At 39.1% G+C, this 21,192-nt stretch overlaps 1 protein-coding gene across 5 annotated transcripts in view; it reads right to left on the bottom strand.

Moving 5' to 3' along the window:
• The window catches only part of RPS6KA2 (ribosomal protein S6 kinase A2), a 279,608-nt gene that overhangs the window by 7,336 nt on the left and 251,080 nt on the right, over window positions 1–21,192 (bottom strand). For all 5 annotated transcript variants that reach the window (XM_031504319.3, XM_085576816.1, XM_021544171.3 and 2 more), the window contains 6 exons: window positions 10,732–10,821; window positions 9,063–9,221; window positions 7,784–7,945; window positions 3,887–3,963; window positions 1,282–1,399; window positions 198–335 (listed from right to left, as the gene is read on the bottom strand). In XM_031504319.3, the coding sequence (XP_031360179.1) occupies window positions 198–335; window positions 1,282–1,399; window positions 3,887–3,963; window positions 7,784–7,945; window positions 9,063–9,221; window positions 10,732–10,821 (744 nt within the window). The remainder of the gene's footprint in view (window positions 1–197; window positions 336–1,281; window positions 1,400–3,886; window positions 3,964–7,783; window positions 7,946–9,062; window positions 9,222–10,731; window positions 10,822–21,192) is intronic.

Raw genomic sequence — 21,192 nt, 5'->3', positions numbered from 1 at the left:
CACCAGGTTATTACAATGCAGCCTAAAGTTAAAAATACTAAGCAGGTGACAGTCAAAAATACAATGTCATACTAAATTTAGCTTCTGTGGCAAGTAATTTTCCCAACTCCTTTATCACTTTTCAGACTATTTACACAAATATGAGCTATTTACAGCTCATTCTGCAAGCAAGGGTGAGGGAAGGGTGCAGGAGGTACCTTAACTAGGTGGACATCCTGTCTGCTGAGTTGGTTTTGAGACAGGTACTCCCTGTTCACTATCCATGGATGTCTCAGGACTTGGACTGCTGTGAGGCGCTGATGAGGGTCTACATGAAGCATCTTAGACACAATGTCCTGGGTTGAAAAGGAAGAAAGCAGTGCAAGGGAGAAAGTTAATTAATAGCTGTGCAGGTTTTACTAAGGTCTTCCTGTTGGTGGTGTCATCATTAGCATGTCCAATAGTGTGTGATGCACTTTAGAAAGGCTTTATGTTCTTTAAGTGTCAGGTATTATCTTCAAAATTTTCAAGTGTAATGTTCAACTCTCAGCTAATAATCCAGTCAAAACATAATGTGGAGGGCATTCATTTTATTGAATAACTGTTAATTATTTGTAACCCTGTCAGAGTGATAAACATCTAAGGAGAGAATGCCATCTTCAGGCATCTCCTCACTGACCTCAAAGCATGCTTACAAGAGAAACTTAGAAGAAAAACTCAACACCCAGGTAAGTAAAATTCAGTTAGGTTAGTTCTACAACATCTAAACATTTTAATTTCAAAACTGGACAGTTAATAAAAAGATCCACTGTGAGACTCATAGGTGCTGGTAGCAAGATTAATGTGCTATTGGGATTGCTTGGAGTTTTGTGGTGGAAAGTATCTATGTTCTTCTATTGGATGCTAACAGTTGCTAAAAATGAAATCTCTTGCAAGAATCTTTAAAGCCTGTCAAAACTTCTGATTAATGCTGGGCAAGTGGAAGCTTGCACCTTTCCTGCCCATTTGCCTGTCTCACAGACTAGTGCACAGCTTCATGCACTAAAGATTTCAGAATGAGATGATTTTTTTTCTCCCAGGGTTTTCCTTGCTTTGTGATAGATGGGCAGCCTAAACTGTGAACTGTAAGGAATCAAAACTGCCTGCTCCTGTTTAACTAAGCAGCAAAAAGGTGATTAATACGTAGACGATACAGGTGTGGCATTGACAAACCTACGCTTCTTTTAGAAGTGTGATTGCACCAAAAAAAGAGTTCTGTGCTATTTAAATCTTGAGAGAAAATCTGAGAAAGGGTTCACTGACCTTTGCAGTATCAGATACTGAATCCCAGTTTCCTCCTGTAAGAGCATATTTGCCACTGCCAATCCTGGCCAGAATCTCCTCTGGGGTGTCATCTGGACCATTTGCAAAAGGAGTGAATCTATTTAAAACAAAAAGGAAAAAAAAAAAGAGAGAGAGAGAAAAAAAACTATGTAATATGTAAGTACATGATTTCTAGGTTCTAGTATTAATTGCCAATGATCACAAAAGGAATTTAGTTCCAGAATGTGCCACTGACACTGCTACTTCATTTTCACTCAAACTATACAGGCTGGTGGTTCCTTATATCGATCTGCAGAGGAAAAGACAGATTCCGTAATTGTTTTTTAAATTTTTGTTCTGTTACAATTTTTTTAGAAATTAAATATGCTTCATAAAAATAGTCAGGTTTTTACCTCTTGTTTTAACCCTGCTTTATTGCGAGCACCTTTATTGCCAATACCAGTACCTTGGTGACAGCAAGAAAGGAAAAAAATTATTAAGCAGAAAAAGTATGCTCTGAAACCAAAAAAAAAAAGGAAAAGAAAAAGAACCATTTCTAATCTATTTTGCAATGCTTTGTTAACTCTAATGTGCAAGTCAGTTGGGCAAAATAAATTACCTGCAACAGGTTATTTCCTTGTGCAGACACTCAGAAATGACTTGTAACATGCATCCAGCTTGTGACAAAATCAGTGTCATGCAGAAGGTACACCTTCTGTCTTCAAAAAGTGACAAGAGATAAGGTTTTTGAGGCTGACTTATATCTACCAGGTAAAATTTCACTCTGCAATCTTGAGCAGTTGTGTAGGTTTAGAAGAAGTAGGTATTTTGGATTTTTATATTTTTCCTTCAATCTGTCTTTTTTTCAAACTTGCCAGAGCAGTTTTTAGATTATTTAACAGTTGGTTTGACCACAGCTTCCTATCTCATCTGGTTTCTGGTAGCAAATTCAATTCCTCATGCTGTATTTTCTCATTTTCAAAAACATTTCAGTCTTCATAAGTGCTCAGCCCAAAGAGATACACGATATTATTCCAATCTATAGCTATCAGGAGGGATGAAGTACGAGTTAAGGACTGGCAAAAACTCTGAGGGCTATCACTAGCTCCATTAATATGATCCCTGGCTGGTGTTCTAATCCTGCCTATCTGAGCCCTCGCTGCTCATAGAGATTATAGGTGGAGAAAAAAGTCCTGGATGTAAATACTTGTCAGTTCCTACTAATTTCCTCTGGTGAGGAAGAACAAGACCATTCATAAATGCAGTGGTGGCACCTAAAAAAGCATTTCTCAACTGATTTTGTTACTATTATTTTCTCTGGTGTTCAGAAAAAGAAAGATACAAGTTACTGGCACCTGTCAGTAAACTGAATATCCACTAAGTTGTGCTATTTGTATTTCTGATTCAAATATATTTGGATTTTTTTTTCCTTAATACTCAATAAAGAAGCATTTTGAGTATAATTAACCAAACAAATGTAACTGTGGGTAATATGTTAATTTTATTTTACTGATTCCAGCTGTGTAGCAGCCATGGGCATCAGCCAAATAGAAACAGGTTCTTGGAGATCCAGCAGAATAGGAGACTTCCCCACAAAGTCTTGGTAGATTTCAGCTGACCTTGAACATATGTGTAGTCAAGAATAAAACTGATAAGATAGAGACCCCTGGCACCTTTTTCGTAATCCACAAATACCAGAATAACAGAAAGTCAGAGTCCAAATCTTTGTTTTCTGTATAAAACCTAAGAATTAATCCAATCTTCTTGTCACAGCTGAATGATCATGAAACAGATTAAACAATTTAGAGAGGTCACTGAAAAGCTGCAGTCTTTGCTTAGGTGTGATAAATGTGCACATACCATAGTCTGAGAAATGAAATTCAGAGCCTGGTAACTCTAGATGAGGTTTGCTCATCTAGAGGGAAACACTTTGTTTCCCAATCATCCCAGCACAATTAATCCCATCCTTCACTGCTTATTTAAATCTGTGTCTTTCCCTGGATCTTGTGTTAATATTTCATTTTAGCTAACACATTGCTAGGGGTATTTTTGCCAAGTACCTCTCAGAAGTTTCTGCTGCCTGTTGCTGTTCTTGCTGATCTCTTAGTTTACTTTCTGAATCCTATTTTTAAAACAGCATCTGAAAACTATATTTGGGTGGTTTTTTTTTAGCTTTTAAAGGTGCTCAGACATTTCAATAGCAATAACAAATTAAGAATAATGAAGCTGTATCAATAGAATGAATTAACATTCTTCCCATGATAAGGTGAACATGATGAGGCTCTTCAAACTCCTATGCACCTCTCCTAATGGAAAACTTTCCCACTGCTCAAGTCATGATTAAACCCTTCAGGAGTCTATGTATCAGTGCATACAGGCACTTTCTGTTAAAAATCTAAACAATTTGTCAAGTGTGGAAGGTATTTATGCATCTTAAAAAAAAACTTATTCTAATTTTAAGTCTTGACATCTATTTTCTTGCATTGTACAACTGAACACACCTCTCAAGGAGGCCAGAATCCCTATATGTGACTCCTTTCAGGTTTAATCAGTATTGAGCCTACTAGAGCAGCTACTGCTGCTCTAGGAGAACCTCATCACTCACCCTGCCAACATGGTGTACAGAAGGATCCCCAAGCTCCAAATGTCACAGGCTGCATCATAACCTTGGCGTTTAAGGACCTGTGGGAAAAAAAGAGAGAGATGAAAATAGGTTAATCTGCATTCCCAAATTTTTAGCTTCTGATCTACAAAAAGCACTGATTAGTGGTTGTGTCTGCTGACATTCCCAGGGCTTAGCTGGGTATCTGCCTTGAACAGGTGGCTGCCTTGGGATCAAAATGTCCCGTAGTGCTGTGGAGCAAGGCAAAGCCTAGGCTGAAATGCGCTGGTTAAACTCAGCACATCTTTCCCCTTCACAGTGTGAGAGATGAGTGCAGTTTATTGTAGCCTGGAAGTCTGGGAGTTCCTCTGACCATCCAATACGCAGCAAAGCAGAACAATATTTCACTGTTTTTAAATGTTGCATAAAAAAATCCCTCATTAATAATTTGGAACATATCCTCCTAACATAAAAGTTACCAACAACACTGTGGATGCATCATAGGGCTAAATGACAGTGATAAGTATTCCAACTGAGCTCAGTTTGGATTTGATACAGCAAATGGATGCACACTGAAGCATATCTAATGTCAGACTAATGAAGATGCATGCTAAAAGGCTTCCTTTACTTCTGTATAAAGAAAAGTGGCCATATTTAGACTGGAGTAAATAGCAGGCTAAAACTTGACCCCCTTTTCCCATGGGGCAAACAAGACCCACAGTAGTCAGCAAAGATCTGAGCAGTAGGCTCAATACTGATACAGGATGGCAAGGTGTAGCACTCAGGGTACAGTCCAGATTTCATTTGTGCTAGTGCACACTGGAATAAATGCCTATTGAGTCAGTGCAGGTCCAAGTGAAAGTGAAGTCACCAACTAAGCTCAAGGACCACCTCCATATCTTCCCATAAAAGCAAACTACCCTCTGTTTATTCAGTTCTGACACACAAGGAGTTTTGTCCTCTTTAGATGGACCAGTAGATATATATTTTGCAAAGCACATGAAAAAGGAATGTACAAATTCAGCAAGTCTTTCTCTGACCTACAGCCTTATTACCCAGAAATGATTTAAGTATCTGATGTTTACCACAGAAAAGACCAAATTCTGCTTAGGAAAAGCAGTTTGAGAAAATGTTGCCTTGACAGATTTTATAAATGATGAGTGGCAAAGCAACCATCTGCCAGGTATGCTGCTGAGCGAACATTTGCTACCTGGAAAAAAACCCAACAAGCCAAAAAAACTCCCACAGCTACAAAACCAGAAAAAAGGCTGCAGTTCCTCCTGTTGACAAAGCTGGTAAAATCGTGCTTTTGCCTCTCTCTTCTGCATGTAAGATGTAGTCCTTCTGGCTGATTTATTTATTTCTATTTCTTTAGTTCCTGCATTCATTCCCCCTCTATTAATGTTTGTTTTCATGGGAAAAACTTCTTTGCTATTTGACAAACTTTCTTGCTTCACCCGTGAGACTGAATACCCAACATTTATCTTTTGCTGTGGTAGTTCTCATTGCGTTTTGAGCAGTTACAATTTCACTTCTTCGCCGTTTTCCTCCAATAACCAAGTCCAACAATCAAGTCCAAGGTAAGTGACAGAAAAATGGGGCAGTGATGATACTTAGTGGAGAGTGTTAATAAGCAAGTGGTTACACAACCCCAAAATGATTAGGTCACTTACAGAACTTAGTGGGATCTGAAATAGAGGCAGAAACTGGTTCTTAGTGCCACACCATAGCAGGACATTGTAGGGATAATGGGTATCCCGGAGATAATGATACCCTGGCTTCATCCAATTCTGAGAATGGCTCAGATATTTGTCCACATCCTTTTATTTCTGTAGGCTTTGACTTACTGAGATAACAGTGTTTCAAACAGAGGTTTTTCTCAGTTGTAACAAGCCAGGATGTAAATGGGTTCAAAAGCAAATAAAAAAACCTCATAATTTGAAATCACAAAGCAGTAGTTCTTCACAAATACTGTAGGAAACCTGCAGAATAAAATATTTTTACTTTATCCAGAAGCACCCTAGTGCATCAGCAGTACAACAGCCTGGCTCTTTCCTCCTCACACGCAGCGTGACTTGCACTAGGTGGCAGCGTGCCTCTTTCACATTGCCTTCATCTTTGCTCTTGCAATCACCTAAACCCCAAATTAACTGTTTCCAAAATAAAGGAGATCCAAGTGGGCAAACATGTCCTCCTTCTTGGGTCACCGCCCTCTTTGTCACCAGCTCAGCTGACTTTCTCCTCCTTAATTAGTTTCATAAGCATGTGGCAGACGTGGCAGTTGGACTCTGGGAATGTGAAAGTCACATTTAGGCTGGAGGGCAGCATTATATCACAGGTAACATGTAAAAGCACTTAGGGCTTTATGTAAGCTCTCTGCCAATTCTGGTAATGTTTCAATTAATCTCCAATGTCTCCTGCATTAGCAGGACCTGTCTTACTCATCACGAATGTCTGGGAATGTGATTTCTGCTTTAAGTTCAAATCAGAAGAGTCTGATAATGAAAAGAGAAGAGCCCATTATGAAAAATAGCTACACCTATTTATTTTAAGCATTGTGTACCTTGGAGGAAATCTGGGTGTTTCAGATCTTGCAAACATGATTTTTTTTTGTGGTTTAGAAATTGAATGGCTGTGGTGCACACAACTTTTTCAATCTACTTTGATAATTTTAAACAGCTCATTCCCATTTCTAAAATGGAAGCCTAACCAAACCTCAATAAAAACCCCAAACCAATCTATCTTGTTAATGGAAGGTGGTTTTTTTGTTTTTTTTTTTCACCTCAAGAAAATCTGTTTTGAATTTATACTGCTCTGGCAATGGTCTCTATATAACAAATTTTCCTTCTGATGCTGGAATGCTGCGATTCCTGTAACTTGGTATCATGAAAGGATCCTGTACAGAAAAATGATCCTATTTTTTTCTTCCCAGTCACACATGAACAGTGCATGGGAGAAAGAGAAAACAGGGAGAAAAGTAGATTGCTAGATGATATGAACTGAGAGACACTGGTATTTGATAGTAGATAACAGATGAAATATTGAAAGACAGTAGTTCTTTGTTTTTCTTATAAGGACCAAAACAAGCCAAGGAAGACACACTTTTGAAGCAGTGTATTGCAAGTACTAAAATTTTTCATTTTTATCCCTCCAAGAAATGGGTAATTACCCAAGAAATTAACTTCTTGCTCCTTCATTGTGAGGAAGCAGCCATGAACATCTCAAGGGTCAAGTACAGCAAAGAGTCCAAGCCATGAAACAGCCATCTGACCCAAGCCCACACCCACAGGGCTGCATGAAAGGAGCAGCACTTGCCAGGAATGCAGAGCTACCTCTCCCTGTTTCTTTAGCTCAGTGAAGTCAACAAAAAAGCTCTCACTGATTTCAGCATAGTAAGGATTTTGTGCAAGGATTTTTCTTTTCAGTTTTATCACAGAAAAAGTTAAGGTTGGAAGGGTCATATAGTTCAACATCCCTGCTCAAACAGGGTCCCCTAGAACACTCAGGATTGTGTCCAGATGGATTTTGGATATCTCCAGAGGAGACTCTACAATGTCTCTCAGCAACCTGACATCAAGATTTACCTCTTAAAGCTTAATCTTGTTCTGATGCAGTGCACTAGGGGGAAAGCAGTCTGATCAGAAGCAGCTAGAGAAAAAAATATATGTATCCCAGTAATGAGCCAAAGCATTGTGTGCACCAGTCCAACACAGACACCAGCTTCTGTCAGGAGAAAAACAACTGCTGTGACAGGACCAGGAATAGGAAATTTATGGTAATAGAGGCTGTGCAAGTGCCAGTAGCCTGGTTTCTGCCTTGCTCCTCTCATAAAGCCAGCAAGGGAGGAAGGACTGCTTCCTAGGACACACTACTACTGCAGGCTTTGAAATGTGATCCTACCTCAGGAGCAACAAAGTTGGCTGTGTAGCAGGGAGTCATGAGCAGCCCGTTCTCCGCTCTGAGTTGCTTGGCAAACCCAAAGTCACAGATCCTGATAGAGTCTGGGTTTCCTGACTCATCCATGTAGAGGATATTACTTGGCTTCAGATCTCGGTGCACGACCTTAAGAAAGAACAGTGAGAAACAAGTGAGAAGAGGAGGTCAGGGAGCATTGGGGCTTGGCTGCTGTTTCTGGTCTGCTGGTTGAGGTAGGTCAAGAGCTCATGCTGAAAATATTTAAGTTTTGGAAAAAAAGTTACTTAAAAGCCTTGGAAAAATGAAGGGAAAAAATTCAAGTCTGTTTCAATGAGAGACAAAATGTTAAACAGCCTCTACCAGTGTATTAAGATGGAGCTGCTGCTCTAAGATGAGACAACTTCTTAGAGTGGTCAAAGTGGACTTCTTGGTGGCAGAATCTCCTGGAGCTTGATGGCCTTGAATACTCAGCTGAAAGGTGAAGAATAAATTACATAATTGGAGAAAAGTGTACCAGGGTCTTCTTGTGGTTGTCCATGTGAGTGGCTCACACCTGAAAGGAAGGATTAATTTCTTTCTTAATTTCAAAATGTATTCACACAATTTCATTTGACTGTGTGTTTTACCAGACATGTTGAATTTCAGTGGCAAAAAACCAGCCTTTTTAGCAAGATTTAAAAATTACCATGAAAGCATAGAAGCCAAAGCAAAAAATGCACTTTGTTTTAAGCATGAAGTAAGAAAAGCAATTAATATTTGACTAGTTATCCAAACTGTTTGTCCCTGAAATGCAGAAAAGGAGAGGCTTTCAAACTATTGTATATAAAGAGCTTAGACTTTAAAAGTCGGATTTTAACAGCATATCAGAAGTCTTTCCCATCAGCTGTTCAAACTGTCACTTCATTTGGAAAGCTGAGCACTTGATTTTCTACCTATCTGCTGATTCAGCTACACTATTTTAAGTGTTGTAAAAGTTCAGGTCCTGCAATAATGATTGTGATAAAAAGTCAACAGCTAATACCTCAAGAAAGTACATGAACTTGAAAATCACTGTATAGTGGGAAAGAAAATACTACTTTGACATGCTTCAATTTAGTGGGAAATGGATAAAAAGCCAATGACCTTATTTCACAAACCAAATGTAACTATAAATATAGAGGAAACATTAACACTTCAGAGAAGCAAAATCACAACTATTTTGCTATTTCAAGAAGTTGAATTTTAAGAAGGTTGATGCAGCTAAGCCAAAAAAAGCAAGGCTTACGCCCTGAGAATGTAGGTAGTCCACAGTCCTGGTGATGGTGCACAGCACAGCGCTGGCTTCCCTCTCTGAGAAGCACTTCTGCCGAAGGATGCGGTCCAGCAACTCGCCTCCCCGCATCAGCTCCATCACCAGGTACACGAACTTCCCGTCATCATAGACCTGGAACAGTAGCACAATAAATGCACTTATTATATAAATGTATTGTATAAATACATCTTGGACCCATCTAATTGGTAAAGGTTGGTCCTTGAACCACAGTGTTGACTTGCTTGTGTGTGTGAAGTTGCAAGAAGACATATCAACAAATGTGTGGGAAACGGGCTCCTTATGCTCAACAACTAAAAAGAAAACTTTATAAAATTACTTTAATCATTACTTTTTTCTGATGTCTTTAGCAGTTTGCTGATTTGTCCACAAAGAAATTTAGTTTTCCTGGTTTTCTGTCATGTCAACACAGCAGGCTCAGCTGTTAAAAACCACTCCACACAGCTTCTAATGTCTGCTGGCTCTCACCCAAACATTCTTCTCAGTAGTGTTCTCTTTTCCCCTTCCACGGGGTAACACATTTGCCATTTCAAATATCAATATTTCCCTTTGACTCATGATCAGTTAAAGAGCTGTATTATACTGTTGATCAACACTTGCATCTAATGATATTTTTTAGTTTATATTTGCAATTCTGGTGAATATATTGTTGATATCAGCTTGCAAGACATATTTACATTCAATGTCAATGGCAGTTGGCAAAAGACATTTTATCATTTAAATTGGAGGACAACTATTTTCATGACATCATCCTTTATCTGGACTGCAATAATAGGCAGTGTTATAGTCATCAATGCTAAATGTTTTTGAAAAGGAATATAAAAACCTAATTTTTCACAGATTTTGAGATACTCTTTAACACTTTGGAATTAGGTGAGACTTTTCTGAGGGCATGTGATTAGGAGATTCTCATATACTTCCCAAAGGTCTAAACCATAATGTACTGGCCACTGACACGAGTAGAGTTTTGTTCTGTCAACTCTGAATTTGACATGGTGTGGACAATCTTAGGTGAGACTTCAGGAAGCTAAAGTAAAACACCTCTGACTAAAGGCCATTACTTCATTTAAGCACAGTGAAGGATTATTTTTTCATGTGAAATGCTGATGAAAAATACCTTAATGACTTCTCAGGCTGCTGGAGTAGAAGGCAAATAGTCCCTGGCATTAAAACACTATTGTGGGAAGTCCTAGTGACTCTGTGAGCTCTCCTTTTCCCAGCAAAGCAGATAGCACAGGCTACACAGGAATGGCTGCTGCTTGAGAAAGATCATCCCCCAGCCCAGCAGCACTGCTGTGTGTATTCAGCAGTGCCCCAAAACACCCAGCTAGGAAGATCTCCTTTTAAATAGTGCTGCAAACCCAAACCCATTTTTCATTCTCCAGCACTGTGCCCCCTTGGTTTTATTTACATTTTGTTAGCTAGTAACTGGAGAATGCATAACCTGACCAGTCTTTCCAAATACTATCCAGTAATTGGTTAGGTCATGTTTTTCTCCCTGTTTTCCATGGGTATGGTTTTAGCTTGGACCTTCAACTGAAGAATTTTCCAGACATGGACAAATAAGTGAGCCTGACTAGAAGGTGAAAATCATTTAATGCTGAAGTGCTCAAAGACTACTCACATCTTTAAGAGTAATAATGTTTGGATGCTGTCCATATCGCAAGAGTATCTCAATTTCTTCAGAGGGGTCTCTTTTGCTCTTATCAATTATCTGGAACAAATGAAGGACAGTGTAGTCAAATACCAGTTAGCAGCACTAAGAACAAAACAACCAACTCCTACAGCTTAAACAAATTACTATTCAAAATTATTCTATTATCATTACTCTATGAGAGGACAGCTCAAACCATGTGCAATTGACAGCCATGCTGACTGCCTGCCAAAGCCAGATGGAGCAATAATTGGTTTAGATTCTGGAGGCGTAAGTCCTCTTTTTGATGCCTACAGTTCTGTTTACCCATAAATAATGGCAGTTACAAGAATTGTCATTTAGAAATAAAACACCATCGAGAGTTTTAAAATAATCATAGTTTTAAAATTACCTCTTTGACATAAGAAAATGACAGAATCGTAATATTGGCATATGCTTGTATATATGCTGATAAATTATTAGAAATGAATTGTCATATATATTTGTCAGAAATGAAAATGTATGGACATTTACTGTCAGGGGAGATTTGAATTGAAATTATTGGTAATAATTTGGCTCTTTGGGCCAAACTCTTATAGTGAACAACAGAGTGACCAGACATTGTATTTGGCCATGTAACCAAACTCTCTACACATTCCTAAACTGGAAAGAAATCTGCTTCATAGATCACTTCTATGTAGTCAGTGTCTTTTGCCTTATTAGAAAATATAGTAAGACATGCACAATTTTTAGTTTTGTAGCAACAGGTCTTAGAAAAACACGACATCTGCTGCTTAGAGAGCATCACTGCATGGAAAGCCAGCTATCAGAAGAGCACTGACTTCTCCTCAGTGAAGAATCACTGAGGTACCTATATTTCCCATGTCAGGCAAAGAGCTTTAGTAATTTTTCCAGTTGAGAGCACTGATTAATGTTTTTCACTTTGCAGATTTAAATGATAAATATGGAACAAAAAATATTCTTAAGGGAAATCTCTGCATTTTGGAATCTCAAGAGTAATTGCACAGGAAATCAGCAGACTCATTCTACTAGAAACAGCAGTACACTAGGAATAGGAGTACACTATTTTGTCTGTATTTCTTATTGCTAGAAAACAACAGCAGTAGTTTTGAATAACAGGTTTACCAAAGTGGAATGGGTGGCATTTTCAGAAAATTATTTCCACTATTGCCTTGGCTTTCAAGGCTTCCACACTTAAATGTGGTATGCTCTCTCCAAGAGTTAAGTACAGAGCACATATTTTAAATTATGATGTTAGCAGGGAAAAAACAGATTTTTGAAAATCTCTTTTGCTAATGAGGATAAATGCCTGTCTGCTTTTTTATAAAGCACATGCATTTTTCATGGTTTATTTATGGTGATACAAATTCAAGTACATGAGTAGAATCTAATGCATTAGCCATAATAATGCATAACTGAATATAAATCAGAGGTTTCATAGTCATCATGACTGGCACGTATGTGTAGTGGTAATCATGGTCAGTAATTGTCCATGGCTCAGGTATGCCTCTGAAACTGTATCAGTGATTTAATTCTGAATTAATAGAAATGTGGCAAATGAAAGTGCAACAGGCAGCTGATGCAGGTAAATCGTTGTTGTCCACATTTGAATAAATAAAGGAGAACCTCAAGAATAAGTGAATGAAATAAAAATTTCTGATGTTGTTCTCCCAGTTTAGTTGAGACATTATCAAGAAGCCAACAAAGCCCCAATTGACTGAATCCACGTGAGTACAACCACAGTGACTGAATGTGTCCCACTCAACCAGTAAGCCTAACATACAACAAGATCCTCAGGGCCACTTCCTTGGCTACACTGATAAACCTCTTGTCCAGTTACTGGAGCAACTCACTCGTGCCCCTGTTAGCATCTGCCGGCCTTGTACCAACCAGCAGAACCTACTGTGACAAGAATTACCACCAGTGTGAAGTGCCACTGTACCAAGCTATATATTCCACACTCCTTTTCTGTTGCAGTTCCCTGTGAAAGCAAATATCCAGACCTGTGGAAAATTTTAAATGATTTAAATTTTAAGTGATTTAAATTTTAATAATGTATGACTATAGATGCATATATTAGGCCTAAAAAAAATCCAAACTAAAAATAGTCTCAGCTATTGACAAAACTAAAACCAATATAACTGAAAGCACTCTGCTACTGATGTAGTAGCAACAGCAGCAGATGACATTTAATGCTTCTAACTCACAATATGCAATGTTAATACAAATTGCAAGACAGTCCCACTTAATATGCATGCTTTTTGTTTTAATGTGTGTACAACCTGTGATACAATGATTACATGGACAAACTGCCCCAAACCGCACCACAAATCACCATCAGAGCTGTGAAGCGACCTGCAAAATTCCTCTCAGTCCCTGGGCAGTCTAATTGGACAGACCAGAACCATTTTTCTCCTCCACAGCAAGAGATTGTCACCCTGCCAGTGCTTCTCTTCAGTGTTCCTGGGACTTACACTTGGCCCATGACTGCTAAAGAGGCAGAGGAGGTGTCTGCTGCAACTTCACCAGAAATCCCTCTGCCGCTCAGATTGGCTGCAGTATGCACTGTTTCTTTATCTGTATGTTGCAATTGCCACAGCAGTCCATTAGATATGCCCCACAGCTCCACTGCTATGCTCAGTTCTGATGTTTCTTTTCACAAAGTCATAGGTTGGAAAAGATCTCTTGAGATCAGCAAGTCCAACAATTAACCCAGCATTGCCAAGTCCATCACAAAACCAAAGTACCTTATCTACATGTCTCTTAAATGCCTTCAGGGATGGTGACTTCACCCTTTTCTTGGGCAGACTGTGCAGTGATTTATAACACTTTCAGAGAGTTTTTTGGTGTGCTGTTAAATCCACCCGGAATTTCCTGTGGTAAAAAAGAGCATTTGCCGCCCTGGTCACTGTTTCTGCTGAGACACTGTATTTTGCATGAATACAGCCTCTTCTCTGTTCCTCTCTGGGAGAGCCCATGAAGGTCCTGCAGCTCTTCCTGTGCAAGCAATGATGTCTTTTCTTTAGGAAACTCATTTTGATTTGAATTCAACTAAAATGTACATATAAACACTCTCTATTACAGAATTAAGGGAAGATCTCAGCTACTAGTCCTGAGAATTTGAGTAATATGTTATGATGCTACATTTCTATTTCTCTCTTTAGATATGTGGTGAAGAAGACCAACTCAAAAAGCCACCATAATGTATAAGCAACTTAACTGAAAATGTAACATGAGCTCTACTGCACCTTGGCCCAGCAGAGCTGTGACGCACAAAGGTCGTCCATTGCCCTTCAGAAGAGAAAGAAACTAAGCCATAAAGCAAATAGACTTTTTTCTGTGCATTGGACACCCAGGGATTGTTCAGAAACTTGTCCGTGTCAAACAGTGCATGAAAGAATTTCAGAGTAAAATGGGCTCAGCACAGGCAATACTGTCATTTGTTCTGACAGGATTTGTTTGTTCTTTAACTATCACATCCTTTGTGTGACTAACTGACTAACTGAAAGGAAAAGGTGCATTTTCTTTCCTCAGTGGGATTTAGGGTAATAACCTCATGATATTTTATGAGTCAAGCTCCTTTAAAGGACAATACTGAACACTACTCTATTAAGGAAGAAAGGAGCAGGACAGAATACTTTCAAAATCTCAATTAACACATCTGTCTGGTTTTTACAAGTCCTTCAACAAGGCTTCTGCATGGAAAAAATCATCTAATTCTCCTTTCCTAATGGGTTTTCAATGGATTTAGGCTTGCCAGAGCAGACTAATGAGTATAAAAGAGAGTATCAATAAAATTCTGTGTGGGTAAAGCCTTGCTGAAATAGCAACTAAATAGACAGTATATATATTTGCTTGCTGCCTTTCTGTGAAGGTATTTGCATGCTTCCAACTGTGTAGATAAATCTCTTCTTTTGGACCTAGTTATGCCATCAGCAGATGTTGGAGCCTTCAGCTGTTTGATACCACCCACCAGGCAGGACTTACAGCCCTTACAGCCCTGCCAAAGAAATGGTACATGTGAACACTTCCTAATCCACTTTCAGTGAACCAACCCTGATAATACAAATTGCCTTTTCCAATGATGAAATTAACCTGGATGATGGTGCATGAGAAGAATGGAGAATGGCTGTGTTTCTCATGTGAAGTTCTCCATCACTACAGTTGTGAGATTGGAAAAGGGCAAGAGGCGGGAGAAGACAGTGTAACTGCCTTTGCCGTCTGGAAAATGAACAGCCTAAAAAAAAAGGTGAGAAAGAAGCAAGAGAGTGAGAAAAAGGACAGCAAAAAACAATGGATACACTGATGGGAAGAGCAGTGATAGTAGTCTGAGGAGAAAGGATGAGGCTCTGGACAGGCTATGCTCAAGCTAGCAGCAAGGAAACTTCTCCATTGGGTCTTTCTGTGCTGGGGAGAAAGGACCTTGTGCCTCTTTAATGACCAAACAATTTAATGATCTTTTAAACTGCCTTATCTTCAACTGCCCCAAGTGACCTTTCCTGGCAGCTGAAACTGAGATACCAGAGTGTGAACTGGGGCAGCTGAGTTGCTGGTACAGTTCCAGTCTGCTGCTCCAGCTGCAGCAACACAAAGTCCAGCAGAAGGCAGGGCAGACACCTGGGCATTGTCATACCTTGTACAGCCACACCTGAGGCTGCCAGTGCATTTAGGCAGTGGATGACGTAAAGCTCCTTTTGACCAGCACTAGTTGAATGGCTTTGTAGAAAAAGCATGGAGGAGGAAGAGAGTTTTATATGCTTTTTAAAGCTGCTTTTTTTTTTTTTTTTTTTTTCTGTTATATGCAGTTTTTTCTACAGTCTGTTTGGAGAGTAAGCATGGGTTAATCTCCTTCAAGAACAGATTCATTACATAGTGTGATGTGATAGTTTCTGTAAAAATCCTTTCCTTTTCTGGGAAGGAAGGGATGAGCAAAAGGAGAATTAATTTTGTGTCCCTTTGCACATTATATCTACACTGATATATTTGAAAATTCAGGGCACCACTAGTGGAATTGACTATAGGTGGGATTTGCTTCTCTTCTGAAAAAAGGAGGTGTGACAGCACACAGATTTTAACATGACAGTTTCATCTACAATACTTTCCAATGAAAGTGTCACACAGAGAGAGTTCTTCAGTTCTCTGCTGCTGGAAAATGTACAGGTTTCCATTTCAGTAATATTTCCTCCTAAAAATAAGGTCTATTCATGCCAAGCATCTGTTTTAATTTGGTTTCTTTTTTGATGTCAAATAACTCAAGCTGGATGAAAATCACTGCAGAAAGGCTAATATTATTTAAAAGAACATGGTATAATTTTAAATTTAAGAGGCCTCCAAGGAGAACTTTTCCAGGCCTAATAGTTTCTGAGGGACTATTTGCTGTGCTATTAGTTTTGATTGGCTTCAGAAATTCATTCCCTCTACCCATGTATAAATCTTTCAGGAAAATAGTGAAAAATTACTATTAAGAAGAAGCATGCCTAATTAGCAATACTTTTCTGAAATAAGGACTGCCCATCTGATCAAGCTGTGCAGGTGAGACATTAAACATTTCTGCACACAGAGCACGCCCACTTGCTGACACCATTTGCTGACTTAGCACTCCTAAGCTGTCAGCTGGAACTGTTAATGAACTGCTCTTGTTAATTAGCACTTATATGGTAGCACACATTTTCTATGCAGAGCAGAAGCATTAACAAATTTATTTCAATAGCACCCATGAAACAGAAAAGCTCATTTTAGGGAGAAGTCTTCATTTCTGGAAGCAGAATAGTTTGGTGGGAAAGGCTCTGCACTCAGTCTGCTCCACTCAGCATAAAACCTTGGATCAGACTGATGAGTTTTCAGTCCACAAAATATCTGCAAGGCTGCTCTCACCTTCTACAGAAAGCTTCAGAGATGGAAACCAGTGAATCATATTCAGAACTTATAAAGAGGAAAAATTATTACATCAGTATGGAAGACAAATGGAAGAAACATAGTTTGAATGGCCCCAAAAGAGAAACAGAGGCACAAAGGACCAAATTCTATCCAAAATACTTTAGGTATTTGGCAAATAAATTAGCAAAGAGAAACATGATATTATTAAGCTGTAGAAGAACTGCTGCCTGATCCTAGGTCTCAGAAAAGATCTAGTTAGCAGAGAGAAATACCATATTCTCACATTCTTCAGAGGTTCAGCCATGCCAAGGGAAGAGACACCGAGAGCTTTGTGACGAAATGGGGAGGCTGCAGGTTACACCAGAGATTTACAACCATTACACATTTAAGATTTGCTTAGAAACTGAGATTAAAAGGTGGCCTGCACACATTTCTGTATTTCTGCCTGCCCTCTCTGATTATTTTGTTAAGAATTTAAGCAGTGCTTCGACGCCATTTACCCCAAAAGTCAGAAATGGCTCTTGCTGCTAGAAACAAGCTGGCTACTTGTAGAAATGCTCAAGCCACTCCTGCCTCTCTGCCCTGCCTTCTCTCACATCCTTCCAGGAAAGCCCAGCATTCTGTACTGGTGTAGCCTTTTTGAAGCTGTAGCTGCAGCTATTCTAGCAGTGTCTCCTTGGAGAACTGACTTACTTCTTTGGGGAGACTATGTGGCAGAAAGCATTGAATCAGAGACTATGCTGTGTTGGAAGGGACCCATCAGGAGCATTGAGTCCAACTCCTATCTGAACACACTCAAAACAACAGAAAAGTGAGACCCAATGAAGCTTTGCAGGCATTCTGGAAAACCCTGATTTTAAAAAAATGAGGTCACCATTGTGTTGCCTTCTGTTATGGTGAGTGTACGTAATGACCCTGGTCCAGGGTGGAATTCAGGCCTTTTGATAAGTTTTTGGAAAGGGAAAACCAAGAAAGCCTTCAAATCCTCACAGACAATAATAATCTATCACCCTTTGCTGCTTCATCCATTTTACTGTAAATCATTTTCCATCACATCTAGAGGACACCCTCCATGCTGTTTGCAATCATTCTTAGTATGGCAACTAGCCCTTATTAGGGCTATTAATGCTGGTTTATTTGCAGAGCACTCTAGAAAACAGCCCTCCCTATGCCAATTCAGAGAAGGACAAAGATTTTTTTGCTTAAATGTGTTCTAAAGCCTGTATCTCCTAAATGGCACCCTATAGGCTTCCGAATTAGGTGCCCCACTGCCAAAAGCTTAAGTATGCTTCAGATGCTGTGAGTATCTGGGCCACATTATTTCCTGATGTCCAGCTTTATAAAACAAATTTAATGGGAAAACCTGGTAAGTGTTTTCTGTAGTTTATCAAGGTAAGAAGGGGTCTTGTACCTCTGACCCTGCATTTGTAAGGCTACATTTCCACTACTATGACAAATCCAGCTGCTTGGCATGTGAAGGGAAAGACACCTCAGTCATTTCCTTAAAGAGTTTGCTTTACCAACCCCTCTCACAATCAGGCTTTTTTCCCCTGAAGCTCCCTTTTTTAGCTCCAAGACATTCTGTCTTCCCTTGCTGTCTTTAGCAGCCAAATGGTTGTCATCCATCATTTATATCACCTCGGAGATATTTATAGATTTTGATCGCATCCCACCAAGCTCTTGTCTGTCTTACATCACACATATTTGTAGCTCTCTTGATAGAGCTTGCCTTGTAACTCTTGCGTATTTTCTGTTACAGATTTTCTCTAATTTACTTATATTCTATATTAAACCATAGATATCAAAAGAGCACATGATCTCACAGGATTTAGTATTGCTACTCAGGTGCTACAAGAAAAACTCATTTATATGCAAGCATGTTAATAAGATAGAAATCCATAGGTCTGCATAGGAACTGTATTAATAAAACTGTAACTACACTAGCAACATATTTATGAAATATTTGTCTGATGCTGGTATTCAAATATTTGTATTTCCATCATATGAATTATTTGAAAACACTGAATAGCTGCATTACATATTCAGGGAAGGAAAGCAAATAGTAATGAAAAATTTTGGCCAGACTGCAGTCAGAAACACTTTCTCAATAAAATATTGGAATGTATCTATAAGTATTGTTAATATGATCTTGCAGAGGCAAAAATAGGTGTGTTTCATAGATAATTTGATAAGCCATCTTGAGGAAGAGCAAGGACAGTTAGAGGCTTCTGGAAGCACTAAGCACTCTCATTTCCTGTCACTGGACTAGCAGACTTTATAATGAGGTCATTGTACATGACATTAGATTCTTCCTGGTGCCATATTTTCCCCAAGTGTGAGATGTGATAGAGGCCTACTCTTACCCACACAAACCTGACTGTGACAGCCATCCAGCAAAGTTCAAGGGGGGTTTGCATTGCTAGGGACTGAACAAGAGCTAAGACAGCACCTCAGCATCTGATCCATGCCCATGCAGCCCATCCTCTCTCTGGCACAGTCCTGACAGTGCTCTGCTCCAGCAGCAGTTGTCTGCAGCTAAATTTAAAAGGGATGCATTACCAGTGGCTCTGGCCTGGACATTGGTGCAGATATCCTGGGGTCTGAACACTGTACCATGTTTTGGGGGACAGTTTTGGAGAAGCAGTGGTTGAGTACCTGCTGGTTTGACAAGCTGGCAGACTCAGGGCCAAGAAATCTGGGGTCATCTAGCAAACTTTCCATTGACCTTCCTATTTAAAACCTGATATATTTATCCATTTTCCACCAGACACTAAGTACCTCCCAAACAGACAAAAATAGATACAAAGCCTTCCCTGAAATTTCCACTGTCTGTTTCACTTTACTTACTTTTTATGGTTAAGGAGAGACAATTTTAAGCAAATCTGTCTAGATCTACAGACACCTTAACTTTCAAGGAGATTTAATGTTGTTTGGACTGATTTTTTTTTTTTTACTCTTATTTCACTAAGTAAGATTTGCATTTTCTTTACTGCATTCAGCACTAAACTCCTGACCTAACCATAGTACAGGCTAAGGAGAAAATGTAGAGCCACTAAATATGACTGTATAACCTCCTACCTTCAGATCAGTGTGCAATTTTATCTACTCACACCAAACACCTAGAAACAACCAAACTAAGATCATGAACATCAATGGAAGAGGAAAATGAAGTTTAAGGAAATTGTGAAAAAAGTCTGGAATTTGAATGGGTTTTGGTGACTATGTCACTCACTGTTATTAGCAAATAAACAGACATATATAACCAGTTTGATTACACAGGCCTGCTAACACTAGCTCTCCTGAATTACTGATTTCTGTTTATTGATAGCATGCTGACATCACTTCTTTGCTGGTATCAAATTTTTGTAGCTAATTAAAATGCACCTTCTCTCCAGTCTGCATGCACCAAAACATGCTAGATAGATTAGCTTTCAGTGCTTTGCAGCTACCAGAATTATACATGAGCTGTGGGATTCACTCAGACTCTAGCAGAAACTAACTTGTATCCCAGTGGCAGACACAGACTGCAACCTTTGGCTTTGCTCACAACTGTGGAACATCTGGAGCCAAACAATTGGTTAGTACATTAAAAAGATAGGGAAAAGTCATGAGATTCACGTGTGTTTCAAGATCCAAATTCCACTGTAATATTGGCATCTGCAAAGTTGGACTTGTCAGTTGGGACTATCTCTACTGTATTTTTCTTCTTCAAAGGAGGGAAAAATGTATATCCTGTTTTTAGGATATACACCCTAGGTTCTTGCCTTGCCTCTAACAGCATGGAGGGATTGAAGACCCACAAGACTTAACCAGCTGGATATTCTGGAGAAAAAGCCAGTTGACATTAAGGTGTTGAATTTGGCATCTACGCCACCTACCTCTGCAATATTGGGGGTAGAACTGGCTCAGCAGCAGAAATTTCTACTTGGCTATTATCCACCAGTAATCTCTGCCGTGGGTCAGGAGTCAATCTGAATAGACAAACCTTTAGAAACTGGGAGATGAAATGAAGTCCTTTTGTAACTGAATCTGGCATCAGTAAGAAGCACATCCAAAAATCCAGCTTGAAAGTTTCACTAATGCTCCAAGCTTGAAAGCTGTGCAATAGTTTTAAGAAAAGAAAAACATTTGGAATATGCTAATTGCATCACATCTCTGGAAGGTTTTGAAAAATCTGATTCACCAAGTATTCTGAACTCCAAACAAGAGCTCTTAATCTGTTTAGGCTTCCATTTTAAACCTTCTCCCACCCACAGAAACCTCTACCATCTCCTCTATTTTCAATAGTGATGTGACTTAATAGTTTGATCTTATTTTCCTTTGCTTCTGACCTCACCATGGCATTTATACCCATGTAAAGTTTGTAACTACAACTACAATGCCAGTTCTCTTTGCTATTAAAAACCATTAGGCCTGCTGTAGTCAAGATGATCAATATTATAGCAGAAGAATCTTAAACACATCCACCTCAGAATATTCTGTAATTCAGAAGAATGAACAAATCCTTACTTGTGTTTCAGAGCTTTTTACTTTTTTTCACTTAGGAATGAGATG

This window comes from Lonchura striata, chromosome 3 (assembly GCF_050655825.1).
Source record: "Lonchura striata isolate lonStrDom1 chromosome 3, ASM5065582v1, whole genome shotgun sequence".
NCBI lineage: Eukaryota > Metazoa > Chordata > Aves > Passeriformes > Estrildidae > Lonchura > Lonchura striata.
Note: the sequence above shows the minus strand (reverse complement) of the source record. Positions and strands in the feature narration are given on the sequence as shown.